Below are 24,254 nucleotides of genomic sequence, written 5' to 3' on the forward strand. Positions count from 1 at the left end.
GGTGTGCTGCAGTCCATGGGGTCACAAAAAGTCGGACACAATTTAGCTACTGAACAACAGCAACAGCTAACATACTCAGAGGCCCTTCTGTTTATTCCCAGCACCTGTCTTGTCATCATCATCATCTCTAACCACCCCTTTACCCTACCCCACCTCTATACACACTTACTTGGGTCTCTAGTTATGTCATAGCACCTGCAGTTGCACAAGGACTTTCTTCCTCCAAACCAAAGGTGATCATATGATGTAACTGCCAAGGGAGCACTTTTGAAAGTGAATGAGAATGCTATTGCAAACAACGCCAGGACTGCAGGCGAAAATCTGGATGGATTCCAGCCCTCCTTAGCCAAATTAATTTCTGCAGCTTAACAGCAGCTGCCTTAGAAGACCTTCACTGAAGCTTCTGAGACTGGGTTGTGCTGGTTTTCAGCTGCAGGTGATGCTGCCCTCCAGGGGGCAACTGGCAGTGTCTGGAGTGTTAGTTACCTGTTTGAGAGTGGGAGGTGCTCCTGATAACTAGGTGGCTGGGGATCCTGCTAACACATCCTCCAATAAGCACGTAGGTATGTTAGGATATAAATAAATACACAGGGCTGCAATAAGAAAGTACCAGAGAATAAGTGGCTTAAAAAGACAGGTTACTTTTTCCACAGTTCTGAAGGCTGTAGTCTGAGACTTTTGTTAGGGTCCTCTTTAAAGACCCCCATTTCCAAATACAGCCATGTTCTGAGGCGCGAGGGTTAGGACTTCAGCATATGAATTTGGGTGGGGGACACAATTCAGCCCTTAACAGCCCCCCCACCCCCCAGCAGGGAATCTGATCCTCCCATCTTCAGCAGCGTGGGGGTTGAGAGGCCCTGGTTAGGGGCTACTGCTGTATGTTCTCACTCTGCGTCCCTGTGCACTAACATCCCTTCTCACACTGCTTCCCACACGCCCTTGCTGGGCTGGAAGCTCCTTGAGGGCACTGGTTTTGAGTCTTTTACTCAGTCTGTGTCCTCAGTGCCTAGTCCAGTGTTGAGATCATGAATGAATGCAAGCTCCTGGAGGGCAAGACCTTTGGCATGATTTGCTGCTGTCTGCTGCAAGGAGCCCAGTGCCTGGCAGGCACGTTTGCTGAATGAATGAGTGGTGAATCTTTCTGGCAGGGGAAACTTTGACTGAAAAACCTGGAGCTGCCTCCTGGTCTTCATTCTCTTTCTTGGCCTCCCCTCCCCTCCGCCTTAACTTGGCCTGTTTCACACCCCCCAGCCCTACCTTCCCCATCTTCAGTTGTCACAGGATGGGTTGGGGGTTAGGAGGCAGGTTGTAGAGAGGCTCCCCCACCTTCACTTGGTGACAGGTCGGTAGAGTAGAGGGAGGTTGAGTAGCTGTGTCCCATCAGCTGCCTCTCTGCTGCTGATGCAAGAGGCCTGAAAGGAAGGCAGGGCATGGAGGCGGGGTTGCCATGTGCTCTGACATGCTCTGGGGTCAACACAGGTTCTGGCACAGGGTTGTTTAACCTTGTGCGTCTGTATATATATATTGTTTCTAGGGGAGGGGTCAGTGCTTTTATGAGATGCTCTCCAAGAGATGTGTGACGCTGAAGACCAAGAACCATTTCTTTAGCCCAGCAGTTCTCAAACGGTGTGCAGCAGAATCGTCCCCTGGAGGGCTTGTTGGACCCTACCTCCAGAGTTTTGGATTCAGGTTTGGGTGGCACTTGAAAAATGTACATTTCCAGGAGGCCGATGATGCTGCTGGTTCAGGGACCACACTCTGAAAACCACCCAGATGTTCAGGGTTGCACGGTGATGGGAGAGAACCTGGGGAGCTGCTGAGCTTTAAGTGAGATGAGGTCTCTGCCAGCACCTGGGATGTGGTAAGTGCTCTGCTGGCCGTGTAACAGGAGAGTGAAGTTGATTTTCAGTCATCCCCAGGTGCAGCCCCCATCTCTAGAGAGGTAATGAGGCTGCAGCCCTCGTGTAGTCCAGCGGGACTAGCCACACCCTGCACTCTGATTTTTGTATTTTCCATATACTCTGGGTTTAGCCGTTTTTGGTTTTGTTTTTGGCTGCACCGGGTTCCGTTGCTACACGCAGGCTTCTCCTTGCAGTGGCTTCTCCTTGTGGAGCACAGACCCTAGAGCATGTGGGCTCAGTAGTTGTGGCTCACGGGCTTAGTTGCCCCACGGTGTGTGGGATCTTCCCAGACCAAACCCATGTCCCCTGCGTTGATAGGTGGATTCTTACCCACTGGACCACCAGGGAAGTCCCTTTAGCCGTTTCTGAGGTGCAGTGAGTTTGGTCTCCAGAAGGCTTGGAGGAGAACAGCCTCCAAAACCTGTGACCTACCTCTGTTCCTTCATAGGTATGACCTGGCTGGTCACTTACTCGCAATTTCCATTCGTTGAGTACATTCCCAGAGTGATTTTCTTTCCTTTTTTCTTTTTCAGGAGTAAAACGGTACCCTTTTGTTTGTTCTGCCTCCTTCCACACGAGCACCCATTTGGCTAAAGAAGATTATTACCAGATATTAGGAGTGCCCCGGAGCGCCAGCCAGAAGGAGATCAAGAAAGCCTATTACCAGGTCTGTGTGGAAGCCAGATTTTAGAGGCGAGACTGTAGAAAGGATGGTGTGAATCTAGGGTGACCTTGAGCCGTGCAGTGCATGCGCCCATACGTGTGGGTTGTGTGCAGCCGACAACGTGGGCTGACAAAGCTGGCTTTGTTGGAGCATGTTCCTCATTGCCTGAGGCCACGCTGGTTAATGCTTCAGGAAACGGAGACTCAGAACCAGAGATTTTCTTTTAATCTTTTTCCATGGCTGTTTTTGTATTTAAGTCTATTCTGTGTCTTCTGAATCGGTAGATATGGTGGTCTAAGTTTTAGGTACTCATTCTTTGCATTCAGATAAAAGTTTATGAATTTAGAATTATTATTATTTTTTTAACTCAAAAAGTGTGAAACTCCCATTATCATATCCCAGAATGTGTTGGGCTGATTGGTGAAGTGGCCTGTGAGTTATCTCAACCTGTGGTTTCCAGACTTTTGCTCTGATCAGCACAATAAAAATTAAAAAAAAAAAATAAAGAGCAAGGGTGCCAATATAGAATGCTATCTTTTTTATTTTGCCTAATACAGATGTTAGAAATAATTAGGTACAATCTGTTAATATCATTTGTTGGAAGAAAGAGCACCTTAATACCATAAAACATAGGGAAGCCATAATGGCAGAATAAAGATTAGTTTAATAAGGGTTGGAGAAGGCAATGGCACCCCACTCCAGTACTCTTGCCTGGAAAATCCCATGGATTTAAAAGCCTGGTAGGCTGCAGTCCATGGGGTCGCGAACAGTCGGACATGACTGAGCGACTTCACTTTCACTTTTCACTTTCATGCATTGGAGAAGGAAATGGCAACCTGCTCCAGTGTTCTTGCCTGGAGAATCCCAGGGACGGGGGAGCTGCCATCTCTGGGGTTGCACAGAGTCGGACATGACTGAAGTGACTTAGCAGCAGCAGCAGTTTAATAAGGTTAATAAATACAGTTTAAATTTTAAAAGTTACTTGGAGTTCCCTGGTGGTCTGGCGGCTGGGGTTCCAAGCTTTCACTGCCATGGCCTGGGTTCAGTCCCTGCTCGGGGATCTGAGATCCCACAAGCTGTGCACAGTGTGGCCAGAAAGAAGAGAAATTTTTTAAATTACTTTTATGTAAATTTGCTATGAGTCTTGATTTTTTTTTTTCTTTCTTTTTTAATTTTTTTTGGTGGGGAAATAAATACTTTGGCTAAGCCTAATATTTGTGAACCAAGCACTGATCAAGACCAGACCTAACAGCTTATGGCTTGAGTAGCTATTCTCTCCTCTCTCTCTCTCTTTTTTTTAATGGGTAGAACTCACTGGTCTTTAGTTTATTCAAAGAGTTGTATAAGCATCACTGCGATCAATTTGAGAACATTTTCGGCACCTCAGAAAGAAACCTCATGCCATAAGCCCTTATTCCCCATTCCCCTCTCTCTCCTGCCTTTAAAATCACTAACCTACTTCCTGTCTTTAGGGATTTGCCTATTCTGGACACTTCATAGAAATGAAATAGAAATGAAAAGTAATATGTAGACTTTTGTGACTTTTTTTGTAACTTCAGAATAATATTTACCAGGTTCATCCATGCTGTAACAGGTAGCAGTACTTAATTCCTTTTAATGGTCAAATATTCCGTTGCATGGGTATATTACGTTTTATTTATCTGTTCATCAGTTGATGGATATTGATTCTCCACACCCTCTCAAACATTTATTTGTAGACTTTTTGATGATGGCCATGCTGACCAGTGTGTCATACCTTATTGTAGTTTTTTTAATTTGTTTTTAAAGCCAGAACATTTATTGTGCGACTAATCTTTGAAATCCTTAAGATGAACTGGATGCTACAACAGCTGCTCCCTTGGGTTTAGGTGCAATTCCTTCACAGAATCCATGCCTGAATCTGGAGTATACAATTTTTAGGTGCCTCATTCGACCAGACCTGGTGGTATTTGGTCTTTTATCTTTAGCATTCCAGTTATACTTTCTCTTCGCTTGGCAGGGTAGCCACACTTGCCACAAGTCGACTTCTGAAGGTGGTAGGCCTTAGAGGCACAGCGGCGGCACTGCGTGTGCGTCTTACTCCGTCGCTTTCCAAACGATGACGTTCCCTTGGTCATCTTGCTTCTGCTGCCGAAACCAAAGCCCTTATTGTAGTTTTGATTTGCATTTCTGTAATAATTAGCCATGTTGAGCATCTTTTCATGTGCCCTTTGGCCATCTGTTTGTCTTCTTTGGAGAAATGTTTATTTGGGTCTTCTGCCCATTTTTTGATTGGATTTTTTCTTTCTAATATTGAGCTAGCTATATGAGCTGTTTGTATATTTTGGGAATTAATCTCTTTCCCCCATTCTGTAGGTTGTCCTTTCATTTTGTTTAGCTTCCTTTGCTGTGCAAAAGCTTTTAAGTATAATTTGGTCCCATTAATGTATTTTGTTGTTATTTCCATTACTCTGGGATACGGATCCAATATGATACTGCTGTGATTTATGTCAAAAGTGTTCTACTTATGTTTTCCTCTAGGAGTTTTATAGTATCCAGTCTTATATTTAGGTCTTTAATCTATTTTGAGTTTATTTTTGTATATGGTGTTAGAGGGAGAAGGAAATGGCAACCCATTCCAGTGTTCTTGCCTGGAGAATTCCATGGACAGAGGAGCCTGGCGGGCTGTAGTTCATGAGGTTGCAAAGAGTCGGACATGACTGAGCGACTATCACTCATGCTGTTACAGAGTGTTCTTTTTATTTTATTCTTTTATCTATAGCTGTCCAGTTTTCCCAGCACCACTTATTGAAGAGACTGTCTTTTCTCCATTGTATAGTCTTGCCTCCTTTGTTGTATGTTAATTGACCATTGGTGTGTGGACTTGTTTCTGGTGCCAGACTGTTTTAGACTAGCTGCACCATTCTGGATTTTCACCCATAGTGTGTGATTTTTCTGCATCCTCGCCAATACTTATCTTTTTTTTTTTAACAACTGATTATCGGTTTATTAAAAAGGTTGTAACAGGCCTCGGCAGTGGTGATTTCCACCTTGACTCCTGGCTCAATGCTGATGGACGTGATCTGCTTGACAATTTCAGAAGGGCTGTGCAGGTCAACGAGTCGCTTGTGGATCCTCATCTGGAATCGATCCCAAGTCTTAGAACCTTCACTGCAAGGAGTTTTCCTTGTAGTTATTTTCAGAGTCTTGGTGGGTATCTGAACAGGTGCTTTCACTTTGAGATTCTTTTCCTTCACGCCTCTGATCAGATCAGCACACACCTTCTCCAGAGACTCCACGTTGCAGCTGGTGAGGGTGATCCTAATCCGGTGAATGGCCACCACTGGCTCCACAGGAGTCGTGCCGGTACCTTTAAAGGCCATGGGGCGGGGCGGCTTCCTGACTGCCTTGTTCCTCGGCGAGAGCGTACAGCGGTGAGTCAGGAGCAGGAGCGGGTGGCACTGAGCTCCACTGCAGAGGCGACTGCGTCTTCCTCAAAGAGCCTGTCTTTTTGATTCAAGCCACCTTAGCAGGTGTGAAGTGATAACTACTGTGGTTTTGATTAGCTTTTCCATCTTGGGAGAGTAAATAGCTTGTCTCTCCTTTTGAGCTGGAAGGTAAGGTACCTGGTGCGAAGGCAGGTGAAGATTGGCGAGTTGGAGACTGGGACCAACTTACTGGGGCATGTGAGGCCCTTAGCACGTACTAGAGATTTCGTTTAAGAGAGAGTAGAAACCATCCAAGTTTTTAGGTGTGAAAATTAAAAAATTGGGTAAAGTTGTGTAATTTGAAACTGAAAATTTGGAAAGTAGGCTTAATGGAGCAATTGCTGGGGTTGGACCTTGATAAAAACTTTTCATGTTTACATCATTTAACCCCCAAGGCAGAAGACTTGACTAGGTTATGACATGCTGCCGAGGCCACACAGCTGATCAGTGGCAATTAGGAGACTAAAATGCAGGTCTTCTGAGTGCAAAGGGCTGTTCTTTGATCTCACAAGCTCATCAGCATTTCTTACCTTGGCCTGGAACCAGCCGTGCGACCCACCGTGATCTACTTTTTGCCTTGAGAGCTCCCTTCAGGCCAATCCTCTGCCGTGCTTCCATCACATGCCGGTTTGAGGGCCAGTGTCTTGGGTGCAGAGTGAGCAGCCAGCTGCGGGCAGGGATGGGGCCGGCCGTCCCCACAGTTCCTTTCAGCTTCAGGACTCTGAGCCCTCCTTGCCCTCGCACCAGGGAAACCCAGACTGGGAAAGCGTCAGTAAGCTGCAGCAGTCAGCCAGCGCCTGCACAGGTGTCGCACAGCACTGCTCAGCCTGGCCAGGAGGAAACCTTTGTGTTAGAGCTGCTCAGCTCTCCTGTGTACTCAGGACAGCCAAGTTAGGATTGTGTTTGGATTTTTAATATTTTAATCTGTGTTGTTCTGAATTCAGGAAGTACAGAGTGTGCAGTGAGAAGACCTCTCTTTCCCATCCGTCCCCTCCCCGCTGTAGCAGTCAGCCTTTCCAGCTTAGTGTCTGCTCTTCCAAAACTAATTTATACAGCAGATATATCTACTTATCTATCCAGTCATTTCCCTCTTTTTACACAGATGGTAGTCTAATCAGATTTACTCTTTGGCATCTCTCACAAAGGACCCCAAGTTCTAAAGAATTGTTATTTCTATTGAGAGATTTGTTGCAGTTGAAAAACATATACACATCTCAGAGTTGAAGAGATAGTTTTATTTCTTTCTTTCCCTTTCCCAAAACTCACTTTGCCATTTTGTAATAAACTTTTGATCAGAATTGAAAACTGAACACACTTCATGGAGTGTGTGTTCTTAGTTCTGGCTGTGTGTGTTTTGCTTTTAGTTTGTTTTTATTGAGGTGTAGTTGATATATTAGTATCAGGTGTACAATATAATAATTCAACATTTGTCCACACTATGAAATCATCATAATGAGTCTAGTTGGAGATGACTTAGTCTTCAATCTTGTTTGGAGAGTTGCTGTCAGTTGTGAAGTCTGACAGCTGCTGCAAAGGAGGTGCGCTGTGCCTGGCGTCTGGGGCTCAGTTTAGTGACCGTCTTGTGTCCATGCTAACTGACCATGTCCTCCCTCAGCTTGCCAAGAAATACCACCCAGACACGAATAAGGACGATCCCAAAGCCAAGGAGAAGTTCTCCCAGCTGGCAGAGGCCTACGAGGTAATGCGGCCCACCAGTGTGTGCAGTCCCTGTCAGTCAGCTGTGTGCGTGGGTCAGAACGTGCTGCACTGGCAACCTGATGCGTGAGAAGGTTCAGTGGGAAGGCCATGTCCCCCTCCAGATCACCTTGTTGAAGGGGGGAAAAAACAAACTTCGCAGTTCCAAAATGCTCACATGAGATCTCACTAGGGATCTCAACAAAGAACAGAACTCAATAATATGTATTCCCAGTCCCAGTCACTGGGACTTTAGCTGGGTATGGGACCTTCTTGTCAGATTAAACAGTTCCGTGCCTGTTTGGTGACCTCCCCCTCGTAGGGCTGGTGGGATGGTGGATGTTGTAAAAGCAGAAACCACCACTGCCTTGGAGGAGTGTCGAATGTCATCTGAGAGCGAAGAGGGTGTGAAACAGCAGCTGAACAAGTGCAGAGTTAAATGAGAGTGGACCTCCTTCTCAGACTCAGCCGTGCTGAAGGGGTTGGGGGTATGTAGGGTGTTGTATATCTACTGTGTGTGTGCATGCACATGTGTGTGCATCCCCCGCCCTGCCCCTGACCATTTGAGGGTAAGTCACAGATGTGTTCTGTCTCTTCCTAAGTGCTTCTGTGTGTGTTCTCTAAGGGCAGGCTATTTCCATAGCCTCAGTACAGTTGACAGAATCAAGACGTTTAATGTCGATAGGCCACCACCACCATCTGTACCTGGTGTCCGTGCCCTGGGCCCCAGGAGCCCCGGGGGCACTGACTGTCGGGCTTTTCTCGGCAGGTCCTGAGCGATGAAGTGAAGAGGAAGCAGTACGACACCTACGGCTCCGCTGGCTTCGATCCCGGGGCCGGCAGCTCTGGGCAGAGCTACTGGAAAGGAGGTCCCACGGTTGACCCAGAGGAGCTCTTCAGGAAGATCTTTGGGGAGTTCTCATCCTCCTCTTTTGGCGATTTCCAGAGTGTGTTCAATCAGCCTCAGGAGGTAAGCCCCTCATTTTGAAGAATTGTTCACATTTCATCTGCTAAGAGTGACGCAAACAGATTTTTTTACCAGTTTATCTTTCTCAAAGAAAAAAGATAAAGCAGCTTAAATGGGGTGATTGGAGGCAGCCATCTTTGTAGCAAGTGGTTCTAGTATTTGAAAAACCATTAATAATGTGTACATTCAGTTCTCCTGTATTCTTACAGTTGCTTAATCAGGGCAGCCCTGTGGCTCTGAGAGTCCATAGTTAGAGTAGTTAATTTATGTAGAGCCCGTCTCATTATTCTAGGAGACTCGGTCCATAGGGAGGCACTGCCAGTCCTGCCTCTTCCATGTTTATGTCTTGTTTCAGGCATTATCAGAAGAGAACCCAAGGGTAGGGGGAAGCGTTTTACGATGTAAGTTATGATTGTGGATCATTTGAACTGTTAGGACCATGTGCAAATATTATTTGTGAACATTTTCAGCTTGTTGAAAAGCACATTTTCATTTACACAACAGGTATTATCTGTTGAAAATCGTGAGGAGTAGAGCAGAATCAGTTGAGTCCCATCTGTTCTTAACTTGACAGAGTACAAGTTAGAAAGTAAAAAGTGTCTAGGGGAACAGATGAATTGGTGGAGCCATGAATAAGATTTTTAGGACAATGAAAATACTTTGCATGATTCTATGAGGAAGATGTGTGTTATTGTACACTTCTTCAGACCCATAGAATACCCAGCACCAGGAGTGAACCCTAATGTAAACTGTGGGCTTTGGATGGTCATGCTGTGTCAATGTAGGTTCATCCTTGATTTTAAAAAAAAAAGTATCATTCTGGTGAGTGATGTTGATTATATGGTAGGCAGGCTGCGCACGTGTGGGGGCAAAGGTATGAGAGAAATCTCTACCTCCCTCTCAGTTTTTTAAACTTAAAACTGCTTTAAAAAATAGAGTCTTTAAAAGAAACAGTAACTGTAAACTCCTAGCCTGTGCTCTCCCTTACTTTCAGAGCGATAACAGTGGTCCCTTGATTTCTCTAGTACATCATGGAGTTGACATTCAATCAAGCTGCCAAGGGCGTCAACAAGGAGTTCACCGTGAGCATCACTGACACCTGTGAGCGGTGTGATGGCAAAGGGAACGAGCCCGGCACCAAAGTTCAGCACTGCCACTACTGCGGTGGCTCTGGCATGGTGAGCCTGGTGGGCCCTGCCTCCCTCTGGGGCTCCTGCCTCTGCCGCCTCCCTGTGCTTCCCCACGACTCCTCTTCTCTGTGTGCCAGTGTACCTAGGGCTTTGAGAGCTCTTTAATAGGTGGGACTCTGTGATCTAGAACCTTCCACATTGTCCCAGGAGTGCTCTGTTCAGAAGGAGCAAGGAAATTCTGCTGTCTTCTCTGAAAATACGTTTTGGAGTATGTTGGTAATTTAAAATTGGGGGAGGGGAACTTAAATTTTGCTTGAAGTGTAATCTTTTTTCCTTTTTCTTTTTGGTAAGTTCTAGATATAATTGAAACTTGTAAGACTAGTATGAATAACCACTCCCTTATTCCTTTTACCAAGCCTCAACAGTTGTTAACATTTTGTCCCATTTGGTTTGTCATTTATAGTGAATATTTTCTAAGAGCAAGAACATTCTTTCATGTAACCACAGTATGTTCTCGAAATCAAGAAATTTAATGTCCAAACAATATTGTTATCTGTACTTACTCAGAGTTTTTCATTTGTCCTTATCATGTTCTTTTCACCCAAGACTCAGGATGCCAGTCTCGGATCTTGCATAGTGTTTGGTTGTCATATCTTTAGTCTCCTTTAATCAGTAACGATTTCCTCAGTCTTTCTTTTATGACCTTGACATTTTTTAGGATTGCAGACCAACTGCTTTGTAGGATGTCCCTCAGTTGGGTCATCTGATATTTCCTCATGATAAGATTCAGATTATGCATTTTTTGGCAGAAACAGCACAGAGATATAGTGCCCTTTGCGTGGATCATGTCAGCAGTCATGAGGTGTCAGTTTGTCCCATTAGCGATGATGATTATATTTGATCCCAGTCAGTTAAGGAATTGTCCACTGGGTTTCTTCATTATAAAGTTATTATTTTTTCCTTTGAAATTAACAAGGAATTTGTGACTTACTTTGACACTATATAAATGTCCTGTCCCATCAAACCTTATACCCAGTACTTAGAGCATCCATTAATCAGTCTTGCTTAAATCAGTTATTACTGTGACTTGAAAAATGATGACTTTTCTGATTCCAGTGTCCCTTCTCTGTTTTTTTTTTTTAATTAATTTATTTGGCTGTGCTGAGTTTTAGCTGCAACATGTGGAATCTAGTTCCCTGACCAGGGATTGGTCCTGTGCCCCTCCATGGGGAGCACAGAGTCTTAGCCACTGGACCACCAGAGAAATCCCCTTTCTCCGTTTATTAGTTGGCATTCTACTGAAAGGAAGAGCTTTCTTTTCTTCTCCATTTATTTATTCTTTCATTTGTATCAGCATGAACTCACGGATTCTTATTTCATTCACCGAACCATCATCAGCGTTACTCTGATGCACAAGCTGCCCCTGACTGTGCTTGTGGAAGTCTCTTCTGGCTGGCTCCTGTATTCTTTTGGCATGTCCCATCATTCTTTTGGCACTTCTTCACTTTGTGTCACAGCTTGTATACACTTTCCTAGCCACATCCTGGAACCAGCCATTTCTCCAGGGAGTCCTGATTCCCTTTAACTGTCTAGTAGGATTTAGGAACCAAGATCTGTGCTGTCAGTGTACTCATTGTATCTGGAGTGTCATTGCTTCCAAGTCCTCTCAGCTGACTGAGACAGGAAATAAATGTGTGTATGTGAGTGTGTATGAGCGCACATTCCTGGGTCAGGAAGATCCCCTGGAGGAAGGCATGGCAACCTGCTCCAGTATTCTTGCCTGGAGAATCCCCATGGACAGAGGAACCTGGCAGGCTGCAGTCCATAGGGTTGCCGAATCAGACATGACTGAAGCGACTTAGCACACGCACACATGTGCACTTACAGACATATGTTTGATACCTATCTGTCTTTCCATATTTTTTGTGTGATAGCGTATATATATATACATACATGTGTACACTGATCCATCCATTTAACAAACCAGTGAGTTCAAACTGATAGTTCCACTTTCAGCCCAACACTGCAAGGCTTTTCTAGTCTTCTGCCTGCCTGTCCATATTTGAAACTAAATAATAAAGAGAGATTATTAATTTCTAACAGAGAAATCTGGCTCTGGTTACCCTGTATATTTACTCATTTGCTCAATCCTATAACATACAAAAAGTAATTTGAGAACTGTCACTCATACCACTGCAAAAAGCAATCCTGCTTAACTGGCATTTGGATATATGGCCAAAATACTGTGCTCAGCTTACTCAGATCATTCTTTTTCTCCCCCTTCACTGTAATTATATTATCTGCTTAAAATGCAGGTAGGTTTCCACTGAATATGTTTGTATTCCATTTATATGGTTTCTTTTTTTAAGGGGGTTGGGAGATTCTCTACTGCCCACCTTTAAAATAAAATCCTTGTCTACCTGCAATGCAGCAGACCTGGGTTCAATTCCTGGGTCAGGAAGATCCTCTGGAGAAGGAAATGGCAACCCACTCCGGTATTCTTGCCTGGAGAATCTCATTGACAGAGGAGCCTGGCAGGCTACAGTCCGTGGGGTCACAAGAGCCGGATACGACTGAGTGACTGAACCACCGCCAAGTGTGTATGGGGGCCCAGAAGGTATCTTTGAGTGCATAGAAGAAAAGCATAAGAAAGGAAACAAGTCCCTGATAGTCCCACTTTTGATGTGTCTCCTGCCAGTTGTTGATGAAGAATATCGTTTTTATTTTATATTAACTAGTTTTGGAACAGGTTGTATATGCAAATCATTGAAATTCAGTGGGTACAAATCGAAAGCTGTTGTACAATGAATCTCCCTCTCATTCTTGACTTTTACGCATTGAATTCCACTCTCCAGAAGCATCCTTTCTGTCTTTGTAGATGCAAGTCTGTGTAGACATGTGTGTCTGTGTGTGCCTTGTTTTCATACCAAAGATAGAATACAACTGTTAGCGGGTACCTTGATGGTTTTGTTTTGTTTCTAGTTCTCACTGTGTTTGGAAAATAGTCTACATTTATAGCTGCCTCAGTTGTTCTGTGGCCACCGTATTCCTCCATACGGATAAATCCCCTTTTGTTTAGCCAGACCCTGTTGCTGGATGCCTGGGTTCTCATCTTTTCATTTTTTTTTGGCTAAGCTGAACAGCTTGCAGGATCTTAGTTCCCAGATCAGGGACTGAACCCGGACCCTTGGCAGTGAGAGCAGAGCCCTAACCACTGGATCACCAGTGTTTGTCATTGATTTTAGTTGTATTTGTCTTTTGACTTTGAATGTATTTTTGCCTATTTGTGTGTGGATTTCATCAGTTGAGAATCATAGTGAAAATTTTCCTATTTTTCATTTATTATAATGAAGGCATTTTTCCGTATCTTTGAATACTTTTAAACATTCTCTTTGTTGGCTGAATAATAGTCCACTGATGGGGGCTTCCCTGGTGGTCCAGTGATTGGGACTCAGAGCTCCCAATGCGGGGGGCCTGGCTTCGATCCCTGGTCAGGGAACTAGATCCCACATGCAGCAACTAAAAATCCCATGTGCTGCAACTAAGACTGGGAGCAGCCAAATAAATAAAAATAAGTTTCTAAAAAAAAGAATAGTCCACTGATGGGAGTCCGCAGTTACCTGTACACAATCCTATAGCTTAGTCTGAAAAAGTAAAATTGTGCCTGCTTTCCTCTAGAGTGCGCCCTTGGAGAGGATGAAGATTGCTATGGCTATCGTTTTACCATCGAGTCACTGCCTCTTGTTACAGATACTTTTTATTGATCCCAGTTTCCTCTCACACCTGAGGTCCTTTCTCCAAGGTCCTGAATTGTTGTGACTTTCTTTTTTCTATTTCTTTAGTGAACATTGAGATAATACGGTAAAACTGAAGGGTGTCTATGTGCAGAGATTTTTTTTTCTTCAACATTGAAACAAAAATATTAAAATAGAAATTGAGGTCTGTGTACATTGGTCATGATGCATCATAAAGGCGAGAGGGAAAGGCATGTTGCAGAGTGATAATGCAATACACTCTTCTTGTAAAATTTTTACTTAAAAACTTCTTTATGGTGAGAAAGAGAGTGAGCGAGTCATGGGAAGAACACCTCAGACTGAGCTCCTGTGAGCAGGTCACCCTGGGAGTCAAGGTGAGGGGGAGATTAATTTTTTATATATCTCCGTATCCTTTGATTTGCTACAACAGCGTGTTGATAATTTACCCTCATCCCCTAAAAAACCCCAAGGATGTTGAGTTAAAGAAAATGGTAACTGAGTTCCATTGCCCAGTGAAGAGCTGATGGGAGTGGCCACAGACCACAAGGCCCCACTTGTGCAAGGGGCTGGGAGCTGAGGAGGCTCCTGGAGGACTGGGCTGAGGGTGGCTGCGAGAGGAGCTGCTTGCCTCCTTGCAGTGGGCATCTGTGACAAGGGGGTGCTGTTGGGGGCTGTGGGGGACAGAGGCCTATGCGGCTCCTCCCTTGGGGCAGGCAGGGGCAACTCTGGGTGGGAGTTGCTTCCAGTTGTCACTTTCCTCTTTCTTTGCCAGCTGTCCCTTTTGTAAAGGGAAGAGAGGGTTCTCTTTAAAGCAATTTGCTCAGCTCTGGGGGCTTGGGGACCTTCTGTAGAGAGGCAGTGTCTCATTTTTCGGTCTCATATAATCAGATGTGGTTTGGGATTCAGGAGGCAGTGTGCTCTAGGTCAGGTTAACTGTGAGCTCCTGCAGCTTGTGCTCAGGCAGTGTGTTGTAGCACAGGCGCACACCACACACATGGGTCTTCGGTGAGACGTTTCTCATGCTCGTTGTGGTCCCAGGGCCTTGCTGTCAGGGTGCACTGGTATCTAAGGGTCCCATTTTTTTGTCTTTGTAGGAAACCGTAAACACAGGCCCTTTTGTGATGCGCTCCACGTGTCGGAGGTGTGGTGGCCGGGGCTCCATCATCACATCTCCCTGTGTGGTGTGCAGAGGAGCAGGACAGGCTAAGCAGAAGAAGAAGGTGGTGATCCCCGTGCCTGCCGGTGGGTCTGGGCTCCTCCACGCATGGGGGCTGGGAGCCGAGGCCACCTGCCCTTGTTTCTGGAGCCGAAACTCAGGGAGAAACCAGAGTCTCATGCATTTTCCTCTGCACCAGTTACCCTTAAGATCTGCGTGTGTCATAAGGAAACGGCACCTCGTGTGCCTGCCCTGCTCCTGCGAGAAGCAGCTCCTCCACCTCTTTCTGTCCCAAGGCCAACATTGTACCCACTGTCCGCCCAGCTGGCCAAGCCACCCTCTCTGCCCCTAGGGCCGGCCTATGACCCCCACCCCCCACCCCAAACCAATCCTATTCCTGGAGTGGTCTTTGCACAGGGTGGTCTGATCACGTCTCACACTGTTGAAGACCCTGTGGCGATTCTCAGGGGCCAAAAATTGGCCTTCTCTTCCAGCCCCTCCTGGTCTCAGCCTCCTATCTTCTTAGTCTCCCCCTTGTTGCCTTGCTGCCTGCAGCTTCCTCATCCCCAGGGGACCCTTCTGGAAGCATTTCCTTAGATGTTCCTTTGGAGCTGTGATCTTTTCCTTCTAAGCACTTATCTCTGTTTGTAGTGATACATGGTGGTGTTATTCAGCTAATAACTGTCTCCCCTGTGGATGTGCTCAGTGGCATCCAACTCATTGCGGGGACTGCAGCCCACAAGGCTCCTCTGCCCATGGGCTCTCCAGGCAGGAATGCTGCAGTGGGTTGCCATTGCCTTCTCCAGGGGGTCTTCCCCACCCAGGGAGCGAACCTGCTTCTCCATCTCCTGCATTGGCAGGCGGATTCTTTAGCACTATGCCCCACTAGACACTAAACTCACTGGGATACTAGGTGGACCTGCTGGTAAACTTGAATAAGTGAATAGAAGGTGCTTTCATTTGGTTATCGATTACTATATGCCACACTTTTGAAAAGTTACACTTGTTTTACTTGTTGCTGTATTGAGTAACTGTTTTGTTCCTTGTTAACAGGAAACAGGAATGAGTAAGTGGGTGGATTGTAAATAGATCCAGCATAGAAAATGCCTTCAGACATCCCAAAATAATTGTTCTCTTGCTTACAGGAGTCGAGGATGGCCAGACTGTGAGGATGCCTGTAGGAAAACGAGAAATTTTCATCACATTTAGGGTAGGTCCTCGGTTTACGCAGCCTCTTTTAGGCCCTTGCTCTCATGGAGAGGGTGCAGCCCAGGCTTCTTAGGGGTGAGATGAGAGCTTCACAGAATGTGCCTGGCTGTTCAAGTTTCTAGTCAAGTGGTGGCCACCTCAGCAGGGTGATTAAACATGTGTTACATTAAGCTTTTGTGCTAAATGTGGAGAGAACAAAGTATCCCAAGGTGTTTACAAGTTGGTCACAAAGCACTCATAAAAATACAGAAAACATCTTTTATTTTTTATTGATGTCTTGACTTGTTCACGGGGACGGTAAGTGCCAGAGCTACAGATTTACGTGCGACGTGCAGGCAAAGGTTTCTGAGGCAAGGGAGACAGAGGAAGTGGCACCTCTGCCGCTGATTCCACCAGGCATGTCCCTCAGGAGGCACGGCAGGCGGAGGCAAGGCGTGTGCCGGCCTCACCTACAGTGGTGAGACACTGCCAGCGGCCTGCTGACCTTTGGGAGGAGTTGGCGAGGGGGCTGCACTGTGGGCACCTCGGAGCAAAAGCTGGAGACGCTCAGGTTGTTGTGAGACGCCCTGGTAGCTCTGTTACGCACAGGGAGCGAGCGGGTTGCCAGCCGAGGAATGAGGTCATCTGTGTAGTTTCAAACCACGTGAGGTGGTGTCATGTATTGTTTAGGGACCTGTAAACATGTAGAAAAGGTAAACAGACGCTCCTAGGAAAGATACAGACTAAACGTAGCAGCTACTGTGGGGTAAGCAGGAGGGGGAGAAGTCACCTGTGTCCTGGTCTTCTGTGACCTAAGCAGGGTTGTGTGTACAGCGTGTGGTAATTACTTGTGCTGATTTACATGTGTGAAAGATTTCATCTGTGTTTCTAATAAAGTAAGATTTTTATATTTTTTAAGTTTTCAAAATTTAGTTTTATTTCCCTCAAGACTTGAACAGCTTCATCTGAGAGGACACTGTGGCATTGCAGTGAAGGAAGAAGCTGCCCTGTAACTCCCAGAGCCTGGGGGAGGTGGGCGCTTTGGTGAAAGTCCACTGTCTCCCTTGATGCTGCATGCTGAGCCGCAGCTGTGGTCTGCTCTCCAGAAGGACTTCTCTGAGCGTTAATAACCCTCCCGTGCTTGACCCTAGGTGCAGAAAAGCCCTGTGTTCCGGAGGGACGGCGCAGACATCCACTCAGACCTCTTCATCTCCATAGCTCAGGCCATCCTCGGGGGCACTGCCAGAACGCAGGGCCTGTACGAGACCATCAGCGTGACGGTAAGAGTGCAAGCACGTTCTCACTGCTCTTTTTGTTTTTCTAAAACGGGAAATGGCTGAAACCTGGGAACAACCTGGCGGAAGGCAGGAGGAGTGTGGGCCACGCCTTGGGTGTGACTCGGCCGGGAAGCAGCTCCTGGGCCATGTCCATCCTGCTGGGCTGGGCAGCGGCCTCAGTGGCGCCCCGGGTTGGCTCTGCCTCCTCCCAGGTCCTACTCCCCGAGCTCCCTCCCTCCTGCTGTGGGCTTTCCACCCCAGACTCCTGGCCCCCAAGCCCGTCACAGGCTCTGCTCAGGGTAGACTCAGCCTAGCCAGTTTCTGTGTGGTGTTTGGTGGGTTTGGTCTAGAAATCTGAATGGAGTTCTTTTCGGGAGTAAGATTGTCTTCATGTCATGAGATGTTTTCATTTGGGCAGCTGGAGGTGGAGGAAAACCTGAGGTTTCTTTCTTTGTAGATCCCCCCTGGGACTCAGTCAGACCAGAAGATTCGGATGAGTGGGAAGGGCATCCCGAGGATTAACAGCTATGGCTACGGAGACCACTACATTCACATCAAGATCAGAGTTCCAAAGTAAGTGCCGCCTGGTGTGGTGAGGCCCACCTGCTCTCTGTAGCTTCCAGCACCAGCAGGAGCCGGTCGAGGACTTCTCACCTCCCGGCCAGGTGCTGAGCCCAACCGCCGGCCTGTGTGGCACTTCTGCTATAAGCACTGAGGCTTAGGCAGGTTACTTCTCCCTCTAAGTCTGTCCTGCCCAGGTGCTCCTTCTGAAAGTGGATGTGATATAAAAGTTTGACCTTGCTGAGTTGCTGGGAGATGAAATGAATAACCCATAGGGAGCAGTTAGCTATTATTTCTGCTGTTGGTTTTATTATTATCATTCTCGGGTCACCCTCCATCTGAGAGATGATCTAGAACCAGCTGGCGGCAGGTATCATGTCTGGCCTTCAGGAGAAAAGTCCAAGGGGGAGCTGCGGACATCTGGAATGGGGCTTGCCAACTCCTCTCGGAGGGCTGGGTTTCCAGCACTCTCTTTAGTTAGATAATTTCCTACACACACTTGTAACAGCTTTTCATTCCTCTGGTAAACTGTTTACCATGGCCACAGTGGCAATTGTTTAGAACAACTCAGGGTAGTTGAAGAGGTTTACATTACAGAAGCTTTAAGGGTGTGGGCTCTTGGGTTCAGGGTGTGCCTGGTGCCTGGGTCGAGGGTCCTGCCTTTCCCACATGCTGCATGGGGACTGGCCACGTCCACGTCCTTTTGAAAAGCTGCCCAGAGGAGCCACTCGGCCACTGACTGCGCTCGGTCCACAGGAGACTGACAAGCCGGCAGCAGAGCCTAATCCTGAGCTACGCCGAGGATGAGACCGACGTGGAAGGGACGGTGAATGGAGTCACCAACACAAGCACTGGTGAGACAGCCCTGCGGCCCGTGGGAGCCCCCCAGTACCTGGGAGGGCAGGCGGTTTGGAAGCATGTTGGGGTTTCCACTGGGGAATCTTCCTGGAGTCTCTGGAGGGCCCAGTATAAGAGAGGGGCTGAGTGTTGGGCAGAGTGGCACAGGGCAGCCACACTCTGGGGAAAGCTGGCCAGCAGGGCCCCCCGCCCTGGCCCTCATCCTCTGTGCATGTGCTGCTGGCCGAGGTCAGTGAGTTCTGTGATGCTTCCCTCCAGGGAGCAGCTCTGTGTCTTAGGGCTGCTCTCCTGAGTTCTAGCCTTGGTTCTGCCACTTGCCCTGTGACCTTGGGCTCATTCCTGCACGAGGTCAGCTTGTAGCCACTAAAGGAGAAGATGTATGTCTTCCTCGCCCAGAAGGCTTCCCCTGGATTTCAGAGTGTCCTGTAAATAAATAGCAGCTGTGGCAGGCTTAACAACCCCAGGTCTACCTGTGTGCAGCAGGTCTAAACTCTGAGCTTCTAGGGCCGTGAACAAACAAAACGCCTTGTTTACTCTGAGCTTAAACATCTGTAGAGTGCAGTTAATTATTGGTGATTGGTGAGTAGCCATGCCCCCCCACTCTGACCACAGACAGAAGCTTTGGGTACAGGCACCTTGGCTGCAGCCCTCCTCCTTCTGGAAGGGGGTGCTCTGCCCAGATGAGGTGCTCTGCCAAGGAAACGCTGTTCCCTGTCAGTTGGGCCTCCTGCTGGGCTGGGACAGGCTGTGCTGAGGGGGAGTTGGCTTCTGCTGCCCGATGTGTTACCTCCTGGTTGTATCACATTGTTTTTGTCTGGGTCCTAAATTTTCTCTCACCTTCTCAGAACTTGAGTGGTATTAGATTAGTGTACAGTAAGAGCAGGTGATCAGAGCTGGGGGTGGGGTCTTGGTCTTGGAGCCCTGGGGCAGGGCTGGGAGTCCCAGTGGCAGCACCCTTTGCATGGAGTTGGCCGAGCTCCCCTAAATCCAGGGGACCAAGTCCTCTGTGAAAAAACAGCTGCCACAGATTCTGTCTGTGGCCAACTGGGCATAAAGTGAGCACTTACTTTAGTGGTTTGGATCATAGACTTTTTCATATTTTCTTGTTACTATCCCTTGGACTAAAAAGAAGTGGGGATGATTCTTCCACATAACTCTACTTAGGCACCTCTAGGTTTTTTTCCTGAGTCCCAAATAGTCCCACAGTCACAGAGCATGCGAGATTTGCTCTGCAACCAGCTTTTTCAGCCGTGCGCCCCTCCCCCAGGGGAACTTGAGGTCTTCCTGACTGAGCTCTGAGTGAGACCCAGGGCCTTGTTCACTGTTTTCATGTTGGGTATTATCCACCAGTTGTTATCAAGCCCCTTCCTGAGAGCTCAGATTGGGAGTTGATCCAGCAGTCAGTTTCTGAGTAACGTCCTCGGTTCTCATCCTGTTAGCTCATTCCCCCTCCCCTCGTTTAGCCGAGATGTATTGGAAGGCTCTTATGTGCCAGACACTTTGCCAGTTCTTCGTTTTAAATTTCTACTGATGTAATTTTGCTGAATATATCATAATGTTAACGTATGTGTTGCATGTGTTTGTGAAGGGTTCATAAAGTGAAATGAGTGTCCAGAATTTTTTTTTTTCCACTCACTTCCATTGTCATTTCAGAATTGTATTCAGTGGGAAATTTGGCTCCCAGACATAATTATTTAAATGGCTTTTAAGAATCTTAGCACTGTAATGCACTGTTGGTCAGTCTGCAGCCTGGGTGTGGTTAAGCCTCTTGTTACTGTGAAGAAAGTTACTTTTGCCGTCCATGTGTGAGGACATGGTGCACACAGTAACCTTCCCCGACGTCTGTACTAAGGTGCATCCTACTTATTCAAGTAGAGCCTGAATCTCTGCTATTAAAGTTATACTGGAAGCAGTTGCCTGCAGTCATCAGTGGTTCTTAGGTTAGTGTGTCGCTTAATAGCCCCCAAGTGCCCGTGGAGATAGTCACTGCAGATGCAGACTGATTCCTGGGTGTCTTTGCTTTCACCACGGGAAAGGTATCGGGAAGGCATTTGGGAAAGTTACCATTATGTAGGAAAACAACCTAAACGTTTTTGGTGGGTTTAGTATCACTCGATTATTTTTGTTCTCTGTAGCCCCTGCTGAAAACCTTAATAATGGCTGGCCCTGGCTTCGTTCCCAGTCTGAGAAGCAGAAAAACCGCAGCGAGCCGGGAGCCTGGGGCACTCTGAGGTTACTGAGTGACCTTTTGGTTTTAGAGACAGCATGGCTCATTGTTTGTGTTTGTGGATTGTCATTAACAATGTGACAACCAGCTGTCGTGCAGGAACCTCTTCCAGAGCTTGGATCCACCTGCGGTCTCTTCTCTGATGAGCTGACGGCATTGACTGTTGAGCCCCTTTATTTAGGCAGGGTGGAGGCAAGAGGAAGATGAGGAAAAAGACATTTTAGTGGAACAAGAGGCACTCTGCTGGCTCAGTCTGAGCATGTAGTCAGCTCAGGTAGTCAGACTGTGCGTGTAGACGCCGCACCTCTGCCTGTAGGGTGGGTCCGGTCCTCAGATGTCACCCTGGAGTCCTGTTGGCTTCTGTTTCTCGCACTGATGGTCACCGAGCACTTGCCATGTGCTCAGAAGTGATGACCAGAGAGATGGGGTCCCTGCCCCGCCCAGCTTACAGTGTGAGGGGGGAAGGCCAACAGGCACTGAATCCCCAGGTGAGTGCCAGACCTTGCTCATGACACTAGGAGCTTGTACCTGTGGAGAAAAAGGTGGTACAGATTCATGGAATGAGCATTACCTGGTTATTCATCACCTTGTAAAGAGCCATGGATTACCTTCCCCACCTCTTCTGGAGGCCTGCTGCCCAAATCTGCGGGCCTCTCACTGACAAAGGCGTCTCAGACTGAGATCTTGGGGACATGGGCATTTGTCCTACACATTGTCCTTGACATACATCCCCCCGCATGCTGACATGCACTAATTCTCCTGGCACAATGGAAAACATTGAGTCCAGTCCAGCTCGTAGCGCGTTGGTCCTCTTGCCTCGTGGGTGGCCGATCTTTAATGTGGCATGTTTGTGCAGAGGGGTCTCACGGCCCCTCTGGGAACAGAAGGGCGGCCACCCCGGCTTGGAGCATGTGGAGCCAGGTGCTTGCCCGGTGACACACGGGGCCCTTGGCCACCCTGTCCCAGATGAGCAGTGCACGTGTCCTGGGGTCCCAGGTGCCCTGGAGATGGTCCGTGTGCACTAGCCGGGTGTGGAAGCTGGTCAGTGGCTCTCGGCACACACTTTTCACCTTCTCTGAGCCTGGGCTTTGGTGTCTGACTGCTTGGGTCTGAACTCAGATCTCCTGCTCGCTTATTTGCTCTGTGACCTTAGTCATGCCACCTAACCCCTTTGTGCCTCTGGTTTTTGTTTCTTTCATCTGGAATTTACCTGTAAGGTTATCGTAAGGATTGACTGAGGTACGGACGCCATGTAGCCTGGCCTGGAAGGCATCGGCGCTGGCTGTTTTTCTGTTATGGTTGTTAAGGTGGGACAGCTGCCTGATGTCCCTTTCTGTTCCTTGTTTCCCTCTTGAGGGCCAGTGACTTGGGGAACAGTTGGGATGCTCTTAAGTGCTGAGTCATCTGATGAATGGGACAACCCTGGACAACCTGATACGGCCACCTCTCCTCTCAGGGTGGCCCTTGGTGGCTCTTGGAGCGCGAGCCCTGGGTGGCCAGGCTGGGCCTGGGGCGGGCTGCGAGGAGGTCTGCACCCTTGACCCCAGTTCTCTCTGCTGTTTATGCCCAGGTGGCAGCACCATGGATAGCTCCGCGGGAGGCAAGGCTAGGCCTGAGGCTGGGGAGGACAAGGAGGGATTCCTTTCCAAACTTAAGAGAATGTTTACCTCCTGATATCCCAGCCGAGGTAGGAAAACCCCTGAGGTTCCTCCCCTTCGTACCCCTCTGAACTAATGAATCCCTGTTTTCCCTCATTTTAGCCAGTATCATCCCCCCACCCCCAGAGGTGAAGAGGTTCTCATCTCAGGCGTGGTGTGAGCCCAGCCTCAGCCCAAGGGGAGCTGGCCAGTAGTGCAGGGCTGAACCACCTCCTGGAGCCCCCCAACCCTCCTTCCACCAGCTCCCGGGGGCATAGCATCCCGCCATGGTGGGAACCAGGTTGCCTATAGTCACAGAGGGCAGGTCACAGCAGAGCCAGGCCTAGAACTCAGATCTCCCCAGCCCCGACCTGTCCTGCCTGGGATGTCTAGGGCAATGTCAGCTTTAGTGTGGAGTGGGGTGGGGCAGTGATGGGAGTCCTGCTTGCTCACCATGGTGTCTTGGGACTCACCTTTCATTTGTGCTGGTCCCTGATGGCGGGGGCTCCTTCCCAGGGACTGCAGAAGTTCACCAACAGGGCGTGTCCTTCCTGCGAGGCCAGTGAACTGTACCCGTTTGTGTCTTGGCTCAGGAAAACGGTCCACCGGGAACTAGGCAGGGAGCAGGAGCATCTCCTCGTGGCCAGGGCACCTTGGACGCAGGAGGATTCCCCACGGCAGCACCGAGCCCCTGCCTGCAGAGGCCTCCGGACCGCCTTGGCAACAGCGAACTCATGTGGCCACGCAGCTCTTCACGGAAGGTCGCGGCAGACGGGACAGACCCTTGGGCAGTCAGGCATGGCTGGCCTCAGGGCTGGTAGTTTCCTTTCTGTGGGTGGGTAACTTGGCCTCTTCAGGCTCTGGCAAAGTCAGACGGCTGGACACTTCCTGCAGAGCTGAAACTCTTAATTTGGAACTGAATGTGGTTAAAGAATTAAAGGCCATGCTTACAGCTTGAAAATGAAGCCTTAAGCTGCACCGAGTTGTGACGTGATTGATTTCCTTCTCAGCAAACCTCCAGGACGTTCCAGAATGAGTCTTTCCTGACAGGTTATCCTTTCCGGGAACCTGGGGTACACGCCCCACTGGTGTCACCCACCCTTCAGCTGGAGTTGGTTTTAATTCCCAAAGGTACTGAGCAGCTGGAACCTGGGGCCTGGAGGGTCTGGGGTGACACCTAGAGGACAGTCCCTGGAGAGTTCACTCTTGATCACATGGGCTGTGACCTCCGTCAGGAGGACAGGGTGGCCCTGTCCCCCGAGAGTTGAGTTATGTTTTTCTAAGGCAGGCATGAGTGGGGCTCTTGCCCTTCTGCTGGACCACAGCTGGTGTGGCCTGGGGCTGACTGAGGGCCTCTCAACCCCAGCCCTGCCCCGCTGCTATCAGGGCCTTGGGTCTCACCACTCACTCTGACTTGTTTTCAGACATGTGTTTAAATTATTCAGTGCTGAGAATCATTGTCTTTTCCCATACGAGTGTTTGTTTAGAGGAGAGCGCAGTTTCAGCAATCGAAGATTCTCCAGCATCCAGCCAGACCAAGCACCATTTCCCAGCCTTGGCTCCTGGGATGTGCAGGTTCCCCTGTGTTTCCAGATCCCCCCGCTCTGGCGAGACAGGCTAATGGAGAACCCTTCTGATGAGTGTCCTTTCTGTTTCCCCCCAATAATTTACTAAAATAAAGCATCTGCTAGTGTCTGCTCTAAGAATGTAAAATGATTCTGTATCAATGTAAATAAGATTATCTACTGCAAAGAGATATTTAAAACCTGAA

The 24,254-nt window shown here is 48.0% G+C and overlaps 2 protein-coding genes and 1 pseudogene across 3 annotated transcripts in view; 1 reads left to right on the forward strand and 2 right to left on the reverse strand.

The window, feature by feature from the left end:
* DNAJA3 (DnaJ heat shock protein family (Hsp40) member A3) overlaps positions 1 to 24,254 on the forward strand; it is a 30,781-nt gene extending 6,527 nt beyond the window's left edge. The window contains exons 2-12 of one of the 2 annotated variants that reach the window (XM_040255822.1): positions 2,435 to 2,568; positions 7,648 to 7,731; positions 8,497 to 8,697; positions 9,720 to 9,872; positions 14,674 to 14,821; positions 15,881 to 15,945; positions 17,075 to 17,203; positions 17,658 to 17,773; positions 18,518 to 18,615; positions 22,417 to 22,533; positions 23,077 to 24,254. In XM_040255822.1, coding sequence (XP_040111756.1) covers positions 2,435 to 2,568; positions 7,648 to 7,731; positions 8,497 to 8,697; positions 9,720 to 9,872; positions 14,674 to 14,821; positions 15,881 to 15,945; positions 17,075 to 17,203; positions 17,658 to 17,773; positions 18,518 to 18,615; positions 22,417 to 22,520 — 1,232 coding nt within the window. In that variant the 3' untranslated portion in view covers positions 22,521 to 22,533; positions 23,077 to 24,254. The remainder of the gene's footprint in view (positions 1 to 2,434; positions 2,569 to 7,647; positions 7,732 to 8,496; positions 8,698 to 9,719; positions 9,873 to 14,673; positions 14,822 to 15,880; positions 15,946 to 17,074; positions 17,204 to 17,657; positions 17,774 to 18,517; positions 18,616 to 22,416; positions 22,534 to 23,076) is intronic. The other variant, XM_040255829.1, reaches the window with a different exon arrangement.
* Positions 4,345 to 4,692, reverse strand: LOC120874450 (annotated as a pseudogene).
* LOC120874442 (40S ribosomal protein S20-like) lies at positions 5,460 to 6,054 on the reverse strand. The gene has a single exon (XM_040255840.1). It carries the CDS (start codon positions 5,925 to 5,927, stop codon positions 5,532 to 5,534), a length of 396 nt encoding a protein of 131 aa, XP_040111774.1. The 5' UTR covers positions 5,928 to 6,054; the 3' UTR covers positions 5,460 to 5,531.

Source organism: Oryx dammah, unplaced genomic scaffold (assembly GCF_014754425.2).
Source record: "Oryx dammah isolate SB20612 unplaced genomic scaffold, SCBI_Odam_1.1 HiC_scaffold_2, whole genome shotgun sequence".
Classification (NCBI taxonomy): Eukaryota; Metazoa; Chordata; class Mammalia; order Artiodactyla; family Bovidae; genus Oryx; species Oryx dammah.

Coding starts and splice junctions, on each gene's coding strand:
- LOC120874442 (XM_040255840.1), bottom strand. CDS start 5,927: ATGGCCTTTAAAGGTACCGGCACGACTCCTGTGGAGCCAGTGGTGGCC.